Source organism: Gobius niger (assembly GCF_951799975.1).
Source record: "Gobius niger genome assembly, chromosome: 17".
Taxonomy (NCBI): domain Eukaryota; kingdom Metazoa; phylum Chordata; class Actinopteri; order Gobiiformes; family Gobiidae; genus Gobius; species Gobius niger.
Window position 1 is genome coordinate 1,902,794 of NC_136868.1, and position 18,361 is coordinate 1,921,154.

The window sequence follows — 18,361 nt, forward strand, 5'->3', positions numbered from 1 at the left end:
GGTGCGTTTCCAAATGCATCCTGATTTACGTCTCGTTTTTTGCCGCTATTTTGATGCTTTTTTCAAGATTCAAGATTTGGGTAAAGTCGAATCATCTGCATACTTTACTCTTTTCTCTCATCCCCTACTTTTAACTTATTTATTTTTACTTTCAGGGGAACAGAACCGCAACCGTGTTTTCTTCATAGATTTCTTCCAACGTATGTGGCGTTTGCGTACCGTAATACACTTAGCTTATTACTGATCCCAATGGAGTTTGTTATTGTAGTTTTAACATTTTTAAGCCACTACAGCGTCACTTTTCTGAGTTTACCGCAAACACGACAAACATTTCGACCAATGCGTGGAAAAATACTCAATATATTTGCCGTTTCAATTGTGTTTATCTAAACTTTCCCGTTGCCGTCGAAAGCCACACGCGAGCACTACCGCTGCCGCAAACCGTGTGCTCTCCTGCCGCAAACCGTGTGCTAACTGTCGTGAAAATCTGTCTGGTTTGAAGCATTTGTTGTCAATTGTTCCTCAGCTCCTTTTATATCTTAATTATGCAAGTTTAACGATAAAGATATTCGAAATTTCAAAGAATAGCTTTTCGTTTTAGCGTGTGGACGGAGCTGTTTCCCGTCAGACTTGTGAATAATGTAGGAAATGAGTTAGAGGCATAGCAAAGTAAGCTAGGCATGGCTACATACAGCACTGAAGGTAAGGTGCACACTGTCATAACTATACTTACTGACTTCCCCCGGTTATCTTGTAATAATTGCCGTGTTTGTATATCCATTACACGTTATTATGATCGCATATTTTATCCCGTGTGTCTGTGTTTCCAGTGGTGCTGGAGGTTAGCCCTGATATTCACATCTGTGGCTTCTGTAAACAACAGTTCAATCACCTGGAAGTGTTTCGAGATCATAAACAAAATGGATGTGGTTTTCTGTCCTCGGACACGGTGGCCTCTCCCTCCACAGCCGCCCTGACAGGTCAGAAAACATCTGCTGCTGCTGTTTTATTCACAGAGACCGCCTCAGATGGTGGCAGGGGTTGTGGCCAGTGTTTTGTAAAAGTAACCAGCCTTTTGGTGTTCTCTGGTGGTGACACGAATAAGAAATGAATGTGTTGTTTGTAATGTTACGTACTGTATCCTCATTGTTAATTAACCAAGCGCATTTTCTCCAGTTCGGCTTCACCCAAATCAGTGTTAATTTCGTCGACTAAAATATTTAGTCTTAATTTTAGTCAAAGTGATATTTTTGTGACTAAAATTGGACTAAAACTGAATAAAAAGTTTCTCGTGAGACTAAAACTATGACTAAAATGTCCAGATATTTGAGTCGACTAAAATCAGACTAAATAAAAATGAAAAGGAGAGACTAAAATCATCCAAACTTCTATTGAGCGTCTGAAAGAGCCTCAGATCATGTAAATTCTCGGCCAAATGATCAGGTTTGTGCTTTGTTCATGTGGAGCAGAAACATGAAGTCGAGGACCTTGATTAAAAATGATTATAATGAATATTAAAAAATATAAGTCGACTAAATTAGTCTTCATTTTAGTCGACTAAAACTAGACTAAAATGTAAACGTTTTTTTTGACTAAATCTTGACTAAAATTAAATCACATTTTAGTCAAAAGACTAAAACTAAAATAAAATATGTTGTAAAATAAAATATGTTGGGGGCGACAGTGGCACAGCTGGTAGAGCGGGTCGTCTCATGATCGGAAGGTCGGGGGTTCGAATCCCACCTCCTGAAGGTGCACATTGTCGTTGTGTCCTTGGGCAAGACACTTCACCCACATTGCCCCCAGTGTCTGCGTATGAATGACAGTATGAATGGGTGAGTGGATCCTTGCTGTAAAGCGCTTTGAGTGCCTAATGTAGGTGGAAAAGCGCTGTATAAGTTGAGACCATTTACCATTCACCATTTGTCAAAATTAACACTGACCCAAATCTAAAAGCTTCTTGAACTAAGTGTCAAAATAGAGACGACAATTTTGACATAAACGTGACGAAAAGGTGATGAGGAAGCAACAAAAGGCCACAAAAAAGTGACAAAAACGCTACAAAGAAAACTATGAAAACATGAAAACAAAGAAACAACAAAAGAGCGAAAACAAATGTGCCAGAAAAGCATCAACAACACAACAAAAAATGGCAAAAAACACAAAAAATATGACAAAAAAAATGAAAAAGTGTTGAATACAACAAATAAGTTACCATCAATTCGGGTAAAAATGGATTTGGGTAAAAATAGGATAAAGTATTAAATAAAACAATAGAGTTCGGGAATGTGACGTCATATCGCTAAGCATTATGGGATTAGCAGCCATTGTAAACTAATGGAGATTTTAAAAGTTAAAATACTGGAGTTATTGTTCACATTAAAACACTTGGACACCACAGTGTGTTAGATGTTTTTACCAGCAGTAACTCAGCAGCTAACAGAGTCGTTCCACTGGTTTTCTCTCCACTTTTTATACTGTTTTTAGCTAATGTTAGTCTATGGAAATGTATGCTAACAGCTGCAAAGATGGCGGATCTCCATGGTAACTGTGCACATTCCCGAACTCTATAAAGATGGAATCGCGATCAAACAACTCAGAACCAGTTTCTCAACAGATTCAGGTTTTCCTACTTTTTACGTTGACAAACGTCTCTGGGAAAGGCTTGTGACCCACTGAAAATGTTTTCTTTTACCCACGTTCTGACCCTCCACATGGGAGCAGCTGCTGTAATCGGCGATAGAGTTCGGGAAAATGTATTGTTACCGTGGAGATATTTGCCATATTTGCGGGAGCTGGTATGCATTTACAGAGACTAACATTATAAAAACAGTAAAAAAAACCAGCTGTGGAACATCTCAGTTAGCTGGTGAGTCACTACTGGTGAATACATATAACACACAGCAGTGTCCAAGTGCTTTAGTGTGAACAATAACTCCAGTATTTTAACTTTTAAAGGGGGGGTATTATGCAAAATGGACTTTTTCAAGCTTTCCATCATGTTATTCTGTCACTCCCTCATTAAAAACATGCCTGAAGTGTTGCCTTGGCACATTCAAGTATTTCTGAGTAATCTGTAAAAACTCTGATGGCCATTTTAGGGATAGGTTTGCCTGAGTCCTCCTAGGAACGCCCCCACCTCCTGGAGACGCCTCCGAGCTTTGGTCACCAGCCGAGTAACCAACCACTGCTCCTCAGCAGAACCCCCTCCCCACTGATGCCACAGACAGCGTGTGGAGGGGGCGTGTCTAAAGGCTCAGAGGTTCTTAAAGAGACAGAGGCCTATTTCAAGACATTCACTACAGCCATTTTGAGAGAGACATTTTATACAAGGCAGTTATTCTAATTTACTGCATTTACAGACCAACAGAAGGTTTGCTCATCATTGTAGTGTGATATAGACTGGTGCTATGGGACTGAAGAAAGCAGAATACCCCCTCTTTAAAACCTCCATTAGTTTAGAATTGCTACAAATCCCATCTGGTTAGCGATATGACATCACGATTCTTAAACTCTATTCACATTTTGCTGATAAAAATGATCGTTTTGTAGTGTAACCGATATGATGAAATACAAAATCCAGGCTAATCTTCACAATATACAGTAACTAGCTGAGACCCGGCCTTCGGCCGGGCCTCGCTAGTCTCCACATTTGATATTCTGAGATTATGAGTGATTACAAAGAAATGTCCAACCCGTCACACAGTTCAGCTGTAGAACAGTGGTTCCCAACCCATTCCAAGAACTATGGCCACGACAAATGTTTAAAATAATGAAGGCAAAAAATAATTTCAAACAAACAGCAATTGGAGAGTTTGATGCACCCGTGCTCCTTTCTTATTAACTACAACGACAATATGCTATGTTATATGCTAAACTCAGGGAATAGAATTCAAGAGACAGTGGAATAATTATGGATAAATATTAGGGGTTCAGCTCTAACGGTTTGGGTCACGGTGCAGGACCCGTGGCTTGGTGCATCACGGTAGTGCACAATCAAAAAAATAATGAGTAGGTTTTGAACTGAAATAGTCTAATGATCGTTGATAGACAGTATTTATAACCTTACAATAAAATTGGCAATGCTTTCAAAGCTGCTTTAGAATAAAATGTACCTCTGGGCTCACAATACGTGAAAGCAAAATAGAAAACAAATGGTCCAGCAGCAAAGTAAAAAAAAAGGAAAAAAACTACGCAGTGCAGGCCATGCGCTCGTTAAGTTGTAGTTTCATTTTCGCTTTCACTCACACGGAGGAGAAATCAGTCGGAGCAGCGCGTTTGATTAGAGGCTCGTGTTGGAGCAGGTTTTGGGCAGGAGAGACTTAAACAAAGACACGCAGATGTGTTTTGGAGGATGTACCTGTACCTGTGCGGAGCGTCTACAGCTGCAGTTTAGGGTGAGTGACGATGGCACACAGCGCCCTGTTTGGATGCGCGCGCGCACACACATACACGCCTGCGCACGCACACACACACACACACACACACGCACGCACGCACGCACGCACACACAGCCCTGTTTGGATGCACGCGCGCACACATCCACGCACGGACGCTCACACGCGCACACACACAAACGCGCGCGCACACACACAGCGCCCTGGTTGAAGGCGCGCACACGCACGGCAGTCAGATCTCGTGCACTCGCGTTTTGTGACGGTGGGTTGTCCTCGGACAGCAGCACCGCAGCACCGCGGCTTCCTGGTGTTCCCAAACGGTCTCCCATCCCAGTCCTAACCAGGCCCGTCCCTGCTTAGCTTCAAAGTCGGTATGGGAAATAAACATGGCGGCGCCCAGGCGGCGGCCATTGAGATAGCGTTTTCTATAATAGATACATGAAACCGTCATTAGACAATGGTCTCTAGAGTCATTGTAGGGTGATTAAATACATAAAAAAATCATATGTTTGGCCTAAAACCTATTCCCTTGTAGTGTTTTGATAACGTAATGTAAAATCATATGTGCACATGGCTTCCAAAGTGGCTAATCTGATTTCAGTAGAAGTATTTAATGAACGTTAGTAATAGTATTTAATAACTCTGTCTCTGTTGAAGTGCAATTTGTCTGTGATTGAAAAGTGTCCGTCTCGTCTTTATTTGCAGATCCCAACACGGAGTTTGTTTTTGAGGAAACCTTCGTCATGAGAGGTGCCAAGAAGTCCATAAACAAAGCTCAGAAAACGCCTTCGAAAAAATTAAAAGCCGCTCTGACTTCAAAGAGACACAGCTGCTGCTTCTCAGGTCGGCGTTTCTTTTATGACCTTCACACCTTCCTCTTTGTCCGGTGGCTTTGTGGGAAACCAAACCTCCTGTTGATCCGTCGTTAGAACTGCGACTGAACTGCACATTGCAGAGTGTTAAAATGCTTAGACAGCTTATTATAGATGATCATGAAGGCACTACCTGTCATAGTATCCGCCTCCTGGCATGATGATCAAAGTCATATTTGGACTAAAAAGAGATTCTTGTTTTGAACTGCTCTCCAAACACTGCTGCCTTTAAAGGTGCAATTTGCTTTGTCCTCAGGCAATCAGAAGACTTGTTACAACAACAAAAAACACCTTCTGTGTGGAGGCCCGGGGGCCAAATGCGGCCCTCAGACTTCTTGTTGAATGGGCAAATCTCCAGAGGAATCACTTTTCACTCCAAGTTTCATAATTACACACGATTAAAACCTCCAAAACTTTACATTCTGTTGTGTGACATCGCTGGCATTATGGTCTCAGGCCCAAATACAGACGTAGAGCGCGGATTAAAGGAACAGGCCACCGTTTTTCCATACTGAGATATGTTCTTACCTTAGCTTTGACGAGTTCTTTAGGACCTGTCTGATCTTCAGTCACGTAAACACAGCGCAGACGGCGTTAGCATTTAGCCTCTCCCTCTCTCCTCTATAGCTCCAAAACAGGTCAAGATAGAAGCTACCAAGGAGTAGTTCGAAATCCGCGCAGTAATCTTCACTTTACTGTGCGGATGCCACATTACTCCTGGTATTATTACACCTTACAATATAGTTCCCCCTTTTATCCGCTTAGAAAATCCACATTGTTTAATTGTGTGTAATTATACTTTGTAGTGGAACACTTCACGTAACCATATTTAAATTGGCTTGTTGCACGGTATGGCTATGCTAGTTCCTCTGACCTCTGAGAAAGATTACGTGGTGGGCAGTGAGTTCCTGGCAGATGATCATTTACTGTGTGTTCAAATCTTGATGTGGGATGCAACGAGTTTAGAGGAGACGCCTGAGATCATAAAGGATTGTTTGTCTTGAAGTTGAAGTATAACATTCTATTAAAAAAATGAATAAAAATACATACAGTTTAAAAATTATGATTTATATGCAGATTAGTTTATATTTGAGGCACTATTTCAAATTGTATAATGCATGAAATGAACGTTAGCCTTTAGCTTCAAGACAAACTCACTGATCCTTATAAACATTGACGTCTCCTCTACGGAAATATTTACACTGTACAGCAACTTCTTAACCTGCAGGAAGTGATCGTCTACCAGGAACTCACTGTCCACCACAGGATCTTTAGGAAACACGATGATTCGAACGGGTCTAAGCTAATCTTAATGGAAATTAATATGAACAGGAAGTACTAGCGCCCACAACTTCAGCTCAGAGGAACTAGCGTAGCCACATTGTGCAACAAGCCAATAGGGAAAACGTGGAAGAGCTTGGTAGCTTCTATCTTGACCTGTTTTGGAGCTATAGAGGAGAGAGGGAGAGGCTAAATGCTAACGCCGTCTGCGCTGTGTTTACGTGACAGAAGATCAGACAGGTCCTAAAGAACTCGTCACAGCTCAGGTAAGAACATATCTCAGTATGGAAAAACGGTGGCCTATTCCTTTAAGATTTAGGTAAAACTGGAGAAAACGTGGTCATCCTGTGGTGGTTAAGATATTAAATAAAACAGAACTTTTACACTTAACAAAAAAAAAAGTATCTCGGTCAGATGTTGCGATATATTGATATAGTGTGGCTTCAATATTACGACGCGGTATATTGTGCAGCACTACTGTATGACACTGTCCTCCAAAAGTTATTGTGAACTCAAACTGTCTCTTCTTCATCTCCAGGTTGCACTTTTAAAACGCAGTACGGCCAAAAAGACATGGAGCGGCATCTTAAAACTCACACCGGTACGTTGCTTCACTGCTTGAAGTCACTACAAACACGAGTCCCCTAAACCAACACAGCTGGACAGAATCCTCCAGCTCTCCTCTTCACAGGGCCACACCACTACAAACAGTAATATTACCTTTTGTCAATGCAAGTATTTATATGACACCCATTTCATTGTTTCATTGTTTTCCTGGATACTTCCCATGGCGCACTGGGGTTTCTCCAGGTCCACTCTAGAATGATGTTACTCTCCTTTTTGCTAGTTTGCTTTGAGTTTAAGTTTAAGGATGCACCGATCCAATGCTGGTATCGGATATCGGAGCTGATAGACACAGACGGCATCTCGTCATAGAAGGGGGCGTGGCTTCGCCGAGGGGGAAAATAGAATCCTTAGAGAAACACAATTTTCTCTCTTTTTAGCCATTTTCTGGTGGAATATCAACTTATTTATCCCACATACATAAAGTCAAGTGTAAATCGGGCCCACATGGATATTTTCTCACAGCAGATTGTTCAGTAGAAGTGAAAAAACGGCAAGCGCTAGCTAACCGTTAGCATTAGCCCAATGCTAACATGTAGCATCAAGTTAGCATTCTCCGTTATTCATGTATTTATGGGCTGTTGAACCACTTTGCTCCTCCCCATGTCTTTGTATCATTATTTAGTAGAAACTATGTTCATATTTCAGCATTTGTTAAAGTAGTTTTTGAATAATTAGAGAAAATTTACATTTTTTCAAAATTGTTTTACCCTTAACTGTTTTAAAAAATGACCATATATGGGCGATTCCAGAGATGCCGTCTGTGTCTATACTGAAAACAGTATAATATCAGGTATCAGCTACAAATATCCAATACTGAACCGATAATCAGTCTTGGCTCTCAATGCCTTAAAAACACAACTTTTACCAGTTAAATCTAAGTGAATATGGGCTGTGTCATTGTAAAGCTAAGAACCTGGAGAATTCAACCGCGGAGTTAGTTTAAACCTCCACAAATGTGTTTCTGATCATTGCGCAAAATTCCGCTGTTCGCAATAGCATGCTAATGCTAGCGGGAGTGTGCTAATATTAGCAAAAACTATGATAGAAATACCTAAATTAGCCTAATGAAATAAAATAACCACTGCTGAAGCCAAGTGTGAGTAGAGTAGAGTAGAGTAGAGTAGAGTAGAGTAGAGTAGAGTAGAGTAGAGTAGAGTAGAGTAGAGTAGAGTAGAGTAGAGTAGAGTAGAGTAGAGTAGAGTAGAGTAGAGTAGAGTAGAGTAGAGTGTTAGTTAGTTTTATTTTAATTTAGTCTTAGTCTTTTGACGAAAATGTAATTCGATTTTAGTCTAGTTTTAGTCAAAAAAAATATCTTCAAGTTCAGTCTAGTTTTAGTCGACTAAATTTAAGATGAATTTAGTGGACTTTGCATTGATAATATTGATTATAATCATATTTAATGTTGTTCCTCTGCTTCATGTTTCTGCTCCACATGAACAAAGCTCAGAGCTGATGCTTTGGCAGAAAATTTACATGATCTGAGGCTCTTTCAGACGCTCAATACAAGTTTGGATGATTTTAGTCTCTCCTTTTAACTTTTATTTAGTCTGATTTTAGTCGACTAAAATATCTGGACATTTTAGTCACAGTTTTAGTCTCATGAGAAACTTTTAATTTAGTTTTAGTCCAATTTTAGTCACAAAAATATCACTTTGACTAAAATTAAGACTAAATATTTTAGTCGACGAAATTAACACTGGTAGAGTAGAGTAGAGTAGAGTAGAGTAGAGTAGAGTAGAGTAGAGTAGAGTAGAGTAGAGTAGAGTAGAGTAGAGTAGAGTAGAGTAGAGTAGAGTAGAGTAGAGTAGAGTAGAGTAGAGTGTTCATTATGTGAATGTAATCTAAGGCCTGTCATCCTTGTTAAATGTTTATCCAAGAGTTTGTCGATAGATCTGTAGCATGACAATAAAATATAACTTTATTGATCTTACAGTGGACAAGAGTAAAATGTTTCACTCAGAGAAAAACACTTTTAACACATTGAGGCCGCTCTGTTTTGGAGTTCCAACAATCCAGACCATTTTCCTTGATATTTGTAGCACCACAGCGTATTCTATGTTATAGCTATGGACACATGCTGTGGCTCCTTTGAAAGGTGAGACTCTAAGCTCTCAGTTGGTGAAACAGTTTGATTCTGCGTGCCTCGGTTCCTGAGAAATCTAAGCCACGGTGAGCAGAGGCTAGGTTTAATCAGAATCACAGATTATGTTCTAGAAACGGAGATAACGGATGTTTTATAAAACACTTAACTCCTCTCTCCTCCTCTCTCCTCCTCTCTCCTCCTCTCTCCTCCTCCCTCCTCTCTGGACTGGCACTAATGTTATGGGAAGAGGCAAATGCCTAAATAAAGCCCCAGTATGCAACAAAGCTGGATCGGTGCATCTCTAGTTCAAATATCTAGTTCGTTAGGCTAATAGTTAGTTCTTTGTCAGGGCCGTGGGAAGATATTTTGGCTAAACGCTATTTCTTTGCTTATTTCCTATTTATTTAACCCCTTAACTCCCACCTGAACCGAGCACATGTTCTCCAGTTTGGCTTTACCCCAATCCAAAAGCTTCTGGGAAAAAGGTGAGAAAATAGCGACAAAACTGAGACGAAAACAATGATGGAAATGTGACAAAAATGTGACAAAAATGTGACAAAAAAATGACAAAAATGTGATAAAAAATGTACGAAAAAAGACAAAAATGTGACAAAAAATGACAAAATGTGATAAAAAATTGATTAAAAAAACGGAAGGAAAAATTTATGAAAAAATGACAAAAATGTGACAAAAAAATGATAAACTGAAGAAAAAATGGAAGAAAAAATGACAAAAATGTGACAAAAAAGTGACAAAAATGTGACAAAATTGATAAAAAACGGAAGAAAAAATGGACGAAAAAATGACAAAAATGTGACAAAAAATTGATGAAAAAATGACAAAAATGTGACAAAAAAGTGACGAAAAAATGACAAAAATGGACGAAAAAATGACAAAAATGTGACAAAAAATGGACGAAAAAATGACAAAAATGGACGAAAAAATGACAAAAATGTGACAAAAAATGGACGAAAAAATGACAAAAATGTGACAAAAAATGGACGAAAAATGTGACAAAAAATGGACGAAAAAATGGCAAAAATTTGACAAAAATGTGACAAAATTGATAAAAAACGGAAGAAAAAATGGACGAAAAAATGACAAAAATGTGATAAAAATGACAAAAAAATGACAAAAAAGTTACATAAATGAGTTGAATACCCAACAAAAAAATGACAAAAATGTGACAAAAAATTGATGAAAAAATGACAAAAATGTGACAAAAAAATGACAAGAATGTGACAAAAAATGGACGAAAAAATGACAAAAATGTGACAAAAAATGGACGAAAAAATGACAAAAATGGACGAAAAAATGACAAAAATGTGACAAAAAATGGACGAAAAAATGACAAAAATGGACGAAAAAATGACAAGAATGTGACAAAAAATGGACGAAAAAATGACAAAAATGTGACAAAAAATGGACGAAAAATGTGACAAAAAATGGACGAAAAAATGGCAAAAATTTGACAAAAATGTGACAAAATTGATAAAAAACGGAAGAAAAAATGGACGAAAAAATGACAAAAATGTGATAAAAATGACAAAAAAATGACAAAAAAGTTACAGAAATGAGTTGAATACCCAACAAAAAAATGACAAAAATGTGACAAAAAATTGATAAAAAACGGAAGAAAAAATGGACGAAAAAATGACAAAAATGTGACAAAAAATGGACGAAAAAATGACAAAAATGTGACAAAAAAACGGACAAAAATGTGACAAAATGTGACAAAAAAATTACCAAAATGTGATAAAAATGACAAAAAAATGACAAAAAAGTTACATAAATGAGTTGAACACCCAACAAAAAAATGATGGAAAAAAAATCTGACGACGTGAGGAAAAAGCTCCTCTCGGTTCAGGCGGGAGTTAAGAGGTTAACATTGCCTGTGACGCATAGACGATCCACCAGGGGGTGCTGCAGCGCCCTCAGCACCCTGGCTTCCCACGGCCTTGTTCTTTGTCCACTTTTACGCGACGCACTTCTAACAAACGTCTGACCGCCCTGTGCTCAGGAGAGAAGCCGTTCGAATGCGAGCTCTGCCACAAGCGCTTCAGCCGGCGCGACAAGCTGAACATGCACAGCCGCTCGCACACCGGGGAGAAGCCGCACAAGTGCAAGCTGTGCTCGTACGCGGCGGCCGACAGCAGCAGCCTGAAGAAGCACCTGCGCATCCACTTCGACGAGCGGCCCTTCAAGTGCCAGATCTGCCCCTACGCCAGCCGCAACTCCAGCCAGCTCACCGTGCACCTCCGCTCTCACACCGGTACGAGAGAGGGCGGGCCTGCTTTGTTCTCGGGGTTTGATACTGAGCCGCACAATTAAAGGGGGGTATAATGCAAAATTGACTTTTTCAAGCTTTCCATCATGTTATTCTGTCACTCCCTCATTAAAAACATGGCTGAAGTGTTGCCTTGGCACATTCACGTATTTTTGAGTCATCTGTAAAAACTCTGATGGCGGCCATTTTAGGGATTGGTTTGCCTGAGTCCTCCTAGGAACGCCCCACCTCCTGGAGACGCCTCCGAGCTTTCGTCACCAGCCGAGTAACCAACCACTGCTCCTCAGCAGAACCCCCTCCCCACTGATGCCACAGACAGCGTGTGGAGGGGGCGTGTCGGAAAGGCTCAGAGGTTCTTACAGGAATAGGCCACCGTTTTTCCACACTGAGATTTTTTTTCATACCTGAGCTGTGACGAGTTCTTTAGGACCTGTCTGATCTTCAGTCACGTAAACACAGCGCAGACGGCGTTAGCATTTAGCCTCTCCCTCTCTCCTCTATAGCTCCAAAACAGGTCAAGATAGAAGCTACCAAGCTCTTCCACGTTTTCCCTATTTAAATATGGTTACGTGAAGTGTTCCACTACAAAGTATAATCACACACAATTAAACAATGTGGATTTTCTAAGCGGATAAAAGGGGGGACTATATTGTAAGGTGTAATAATACCAGGAGTAGTTCGAAATCCGCACAGTAATCTTCACTTTACTGTGCGGATGCGGATGCCTGTGAAGATCCGCCCACATTCTATGACTGATTTAGGCATAAATGTGAGAAATTCCAAAGCCTTCCTCCCACTCTATCATAACCAGAAAAGTCTGTGTCCACCTCAGATCCCTGAAGTGTTTGCTTTGTGCCGTAGGGGATGCTCCGTTCCAGTGCCAACAGTGTGACGCCAAATTCAAAATAAACTCCGACTTGAAGAGGCACCTCCGGATCCACTCCGGGGAGAAGCCGTACAAGTGCGACTTCTGCGAGTACCGCTGCGCCATGAAGGGCAACCTCAAGTCGCACGTGCACATAAAGCACGGCACGGACAACTCCTTCCAGTGCACGGACTGCGACTTCACGTGCGCCAGCAAAGCGGCGCTCCGGCAGCACGCGCGGGACCACCAGCCCGCCCAGGCCGTGCGCTGCTCCAAGTGCAGCTACTCCTGCTCCAGCAAGGGGGCGCTGCGGGTCCACGAGAGGGTCCACTCCGACGAGCGCCCGTTCAGGTGCGACTCCTGCGACTTCGCCTCCAAGCAGCGCAGCAACCTGGTCATCCACGCCAAGAAGTTCCACGGGGATAAACCGCAAGACGTCGACGCGGTGAAAAGCAAAACGGGGAAGAGTAAAAACGGGGAAGCTTCTAAGCCGGCGAGCTCGCGGTACCGGGCCAAACTCGACGCCGCCAAGGCCTTTTCTTGCGGTTTTTGCGCCGCGTCTTTCGTGAGGGAGGATTCTCTGAGGAGCCACATGAAGCAGCACCGCGAAAGCCAGAACAGTGCGTCGCAGCTTCAGCTTCCGGCGCAGTCCGACGCGGCGGCGCTGGTTCCGGGTTTGCAGTGCGGCGCCGTCGACCCCTCGTACGGCAACGCGCAGCTCAAAATCATCGTGTCGCAGGAGCTGGCCCCCGCGGACGGCCCGGGCAAAGCGAACGTGATGCTGCTCAGCCCGGAAAGCCAAAACGCGGTGGTCAACTCCATGCTGCGGCAGGCGAACTCGCAACCACCCGCGTCCGACGCTTTGGATCCGGCGCCGGAGCCGCAGACCGTGCTCCTGACGCACCTCGGCCCCGACGACTCCGCCTTCCTGCACGGGCCGCCGCGGGACCCGGGCAGCGCGGCGCCGGCTTTCGTCTGCTCGGAGCTGGAGAGCCTCAAAGCGCTGATACAGGAGGGGGGCACGGAGGTGACGGTGGTGACGGTGGGCGACGATGCGGAGGCGGCGGCGGCGGCGTGCGGGCGGTCGATGGCGGGGGCTTTGGGAGCGCAGACGCCGGTGGAGCTGATGGAGGAGAGTGCCTTAGCTTGCGAGGAGAGCGCGTTGCTGGTGCCCGATTTGAGCCTGGGGGGGCCAAACGTGGTCATCCGTAACATGCGGCTCATCGTGTCGACGCAGGCGGAGCCGGACGACGCCACGCACCAGCTCCCACAGACGATATACTGCAATACGGACGCACTCGGAAGCATCCATCAGTGACAGGATGTGATAAAGCGGATTTTGAATGTTGACAGATTGCACTAGACTGTTTTGGAAAATGTGTAACTGCTATAGTTTTCATTAGAAACCGAGATTCACAACGACCTTCATCGAGGAGCAGCGTGTGGATTAACAGGTTTGTCTGTGTTCTCAAACAATCATGTTGCTTTTCAGGATGAAAAAACGAAAGAAAAAAAACATCTGTCTGATACTGGACGTTACTTGAAAAGAGCAAATAAATGTCTTTCTTACTGAAGCGTTGCAATTCTATGTTATGACCAGTAGATGGCAGCACAGCTCTGCTCCTCATGCATTGTCTGTGCTGCTTTCTGCTTTTGTATACCTGTAAACAGGGAGTGAAAACCAGCCCTGGACTCTGGTCAGTCTGGCCCAAATTAGAGTAAATGTGACACTTCCACAAATACATATGTGAACCTCTGACCCCCCGCCTTAACCCAGAGCATTTTCTCCAGTTCGGCTTTGCCCGAATCTAAAGGCTTCTTGACTGGAGAGCAACACTGTAACGCCTCATGTTTTTGTTGCTTTTTCATTACTTTTTTGTCACGTTTTCGTTGTGTTTTTGTCTCTTGTTTTTCAGGTTTTTTTTTATTGTTGTTTTTTCGTCGCTTTTTTCATCGCTTTGTCGTCACGTTTTTGTCACATTTTGTTGTGTTTTTGTCACTTTTTTGTTGCTTTTCCAGCGCGTTTTTGTTTTTGGATGCTTTTCTTTTAACCCCTTAACTCCCACCTGAACCGAGCACATTTTCTCCAGTTTGGCTTTACCCCAATCCAAAAGCTTCTGGAAAAAAGGTGAGGAAATAGCGACAAAACTGAGACGAAAACAAGGATGGAAATGTGACGAAAAAGTGAGAAAAGTTTGACAAAAAAGTGACGAAAAATTACAAACAAGTGACAACATTTTTTATACAAATTAGACCAAAAAATGACACAAATTAGATGGAAAAAAAGACAAAAAAGTGACAAAAAAGTGACAAAAAATTGACAAAAAATTACAAACAAGTGACAACATTTTTTATACAAATTAGACGAATAAATGACCAAAAAATGACAAAAAATGTGACAAAAAAATGACAAAAAAAATGAGTTACAAAAATGAGTTGAATACCCAACAAAAAAATGATGGAAAAAAAATCTGATGACGTGAGGAAAAAGATCCTCTCGGTTCAGGCGGGGGTTAAGAGGTTAGGCTTTTAGATTTGGGTAAAGTGAGAGGCCAGACCGGTGGCCCTAGAGCCAGTGGCCCTTCTCTGCTCTTCCAGAATACAGGACACATGGCCAGTCCACCCCTGCCTGTAAACTAAAAAAAACATTGACTTATGCCAGGAGGAGTTCTTGGAAGGTCAAATATTTTACTTCACTGGAAAAAAAGAAAGAAAAAACTGTCCTAAATAAGATGAATGGTTTGAAAGTGCTTGGATTGAGAGATTTTTTGTCCATTTTGAACCAGTTTGGACTTGAATCTTGATATAAGAGGCATGGGAGAACAGTGTGATGTTTGCAGAATGTAAAATCTTCTCAAAATAACCATAAATGATCCTATACTTCAAGTTCTAAAATCTTCAAAATGTGCGGGTCCTCGTTCTGTCATCTAACCACAGAGCCGTGGGAAGATGTTTTAGTGAGGGGGCGCTGAGGGACAAAATTCACCCCCAAAATACTTTTTCTGTGCATAAATCCTATTGATTAACCTCTTAACTCCCGCCTGAACCGAGAGCATTTTCTCCAGTTCAGCTTTACCCAAATCCTGTAGGCCAGTGTAACGCCTCATTTGAAAGACCTACAAAACTAAATGGATTTTTTTCATCACTTTTTTGTCACATTTTCATCAAATTATTCACATTTTTTTTGTCAAATTCTTCTCACTTTTTTGTCAAATTTTTCTCACTTTTTTGTCAAATTTTTCTAAATTTTTCGTCAAATTTTTGTCACTTTTTTGTCAAATTTTTCTCACTTTTTTGTCAAATTTTTCTCACTTTTTTGTCATTTTTTTCAAAATTTTTCGACAAATTTTTCTCACTTTTTTGTCAAATTTTTGTCACTTTTTTGTCAAATTTTTGTCACTTTTTTGTCACTTTTTTGTCAAATTTTTTCTCACTTTTTTGTCAATTTTTTCTCAATTTTTCGTCAAATTTTTCTCACTTTTTGGTCAAATTTTTCTCACTTTTTTGTCAAATTTTTCTCACTTTTTTGTCAAATTTTTTCTAAATTTTTCGTCAAATTTTTGTCACTTTTTTGTCAAATTTTTCTCACTTTTTTGTCATTTTTTTCAAAATTTTTCGACAAATTTTTCTCACTTTTTTGTCAAATTTTTGTCACTTTTTTGTCAAATTTTTGTCACTTTTTTGTCACTTTTTTGTCAAATTTTTTCTCACTTTTTTGTCAAATTTTTCTCAATTTTTCGTCAAATTTTTCTCACTTTTTGGTCAAATTTTTCTCACTTTTTAGTCAAATTTTTCTCACTTTTTCGTCCATTTTTTATCAACTTCTTGTCAAATTTTTCTCACTTTTTTGTCAAATTTTTCTCACTTTTTGTCAACGTTTTCTCACTTTTTTCACATTTTCATCCTTGTTTTCGTCTCAGTTTTGTCGCCATTTTCACACCTTTTTTCCAGAAGCTTTTGGATTGGGGTAAAGCTGTAGAAAATGTGCTCTGTTCAGGTGGGAGTTAAGGGGTTAATATTGCCTGCAGTTCACAAACTATCCACCAGGTGCTGCAGCGCCCTCAGCACCCTGGGTTCCCACGGCCTTGTCTAACCATACTGTACATAAGGGCCGAACCCCTCTTCTATCTCTTCTATTTTCTCAAACCTTTCTTCATAAATTGCCACTTCATTGATGTAAAACAGGCATTAACCCGTCAAGTAATTATTAAGAAAACAGGAAAAGCTGTCACATGCACTTTTAAAAGACAAACCTGATTTCTGCCCTCGATATTACAGTGACATCGGTTTTCTCAGTAATTATGACTTTGATGGGGTAATGGCTGTGGTAAATATTAATCATAGTTTTATGCCGGTGAAGAGACGTTTGGGGGGAAAAAGTTGAAATCCTTATGTGATGAAGCGATAAATACTGAAAGAAAATGGTGCAGAGATTAACTTTGAGGTTCATCCCAATAAGGAAATGAAATCAAGCAGGGAAAGCTACACTGTCAACCCGGATAAACTCAGCAACCTTAATCATTTGATCTGCACACTAAACCGTTTAGTTTTGAACAAAGCAAACAGTTTGATTTCATGGTCTTCAAAACTTATACAGATCAAATCATTGCATTTATTAGGATTCAGAGCTTTTTAAGTTGGCATAAGTATAATTTACATAATCACTAGGGATGGGCGGATCGATACCAAAGTATATATCGATGCCAAACGGCTACTTTTTAAGTATCGATATTGGGCAAAAAGTATCGATACTAATTTGCATATGTAAAAAGAAGGCGGGGCAGCAATTATCAACATAAAAGGATGATTTATTTCTTTGTTCTGAACCAAAACATTCACAACAGCGAAGGATTGAACTGAGCCGGGCTGATCATTCTGGTTTAGGTTCTGTTTGTCATTTAAGTATTAATTTAAAATGTTGTTTATGTATTTAATTTCACATTAACATTGTTTAATTAACCAGTTAAAGTTATATAATTTTAATTGACCATTAATTATATAAAATAACCAGTTTTCGAAATGTAGATTGATTGAAATACATTCACCCATATGAAATGACTAGTATCGGTATCGACAAAAATTACCCCAAAAGTATCGGGATTGTATCGATTCCAAAAAATGTGGTATCGCCCATCCCTCTTTTTAATTCCATCATCTTGAAACTGAAGGGGGTCATAAAATCAGCTTTTTAAGTTTAAAAAAGAAATAAAAAGTACTCTGACGGTCTTCAAACCATTTCATCTGGCAGTAATTATGAAAATTGATGAAATCATTTTACGGATTTTTTTTCCGCCAACTTAAAACTTTAGGGTAACGTCTAAGCAAAGTTTTACCTTTTCAAAATATAGGACTGGAAAACAAGAGACAAAACAAGATTTATAAATGGGAATATGCCCGGCTTTGGCCAATCTTTGAAAGGAATAGCCGGCTTGGGCGAACAATTTGATTGATTCCAACATTTGTTTCAACTTTTCTGTCAGTTTTTTAGACAAACATTTATCCCATTGTGTCCAAATTGCTTGTAAATAACTAAACTTCCCCTAATTCCTCTGTTTACTGGAACAGCTACACATTTTATTAAGTAATGAATATAATAAATCTTTTGAGTTAATGACAAATTGCATAAAATAATAAACATTTCATTTGTTGATCTTAATTTTGCTAAGTAACTCTACATTCTGAACCCCCACCTGAACCGAGCACATTTTCTCCAGTTTGGCTTTACCCAAATCTAAAAGCTTATAGGTGATGGCAACTTAAAACTTTAGGGTAACCTCTAACCAAAGTTTTACCGTATCAAAATATAGGACTGGAAAACAAGAGACAAAAAAAGATTTATAAATTGGAATTCGGGCAACTGACGATTATTTTAACAATCAATGAATCTACCGATTATTTTTACGATTAATCGATTAATCACTTGGCCGCCAATTGTGTTTAGGCACTAGC

The 18,361-nt window shown here is 40.4% G+C and overlaps 1 protein-coding gene across 1 annotated transcript; it reads left to right on the forward strand.

Moving 5' to 3' along the window:
- Positions 1-495: 495 nt before the first annotated feature.
- On the forward strand, positions 496-13,770 carry zfp64 (zinc finger protein 64 homolog (mouse)). Its single transcript, XM_079574494.1, has 6 exons — positions 496-702; positions 831-980; positions 5,103-5,240; positions 7,089-7,151; positions 11,281-11,532; positions 12,409-13,770. Exons 1-6 carry the CDS (start codon positions 681-683, stop codon positions 13,728-13,730), a joined length of 1,947 nt encoding a protein of 648 aa, XP_079430620.1. The 5' UTR covers positions 496-680; the 3' UTR covers positions 13,731-13,770.
- The last annotated feature ends 4,591 nt before the right edge of the window (positions 13,771-18,361 follow it).

Bases quoted from the DNA above. Each gene is read 5' to 3' on its own strand.
- zfp64 (XM_079574494.1), top strand. From the start codon at position 681: ATGGCTACATACAGCACTGAAG. The intron at 703-830 runs GTAAGGTGCACA...CTGTGTTTCCAG, and splicing joins GGCTACATACAGCACTGAAG to TGGTGCTGGAGGTTAGCCCT. The intron at 5,241-7,088 runs GTCGGCGTTTCT...CTTCATCTCCAG, and splicing joins ACACAGCTGCTGCTTCTCAG to GTTGCACTTTTAAAACGCAG.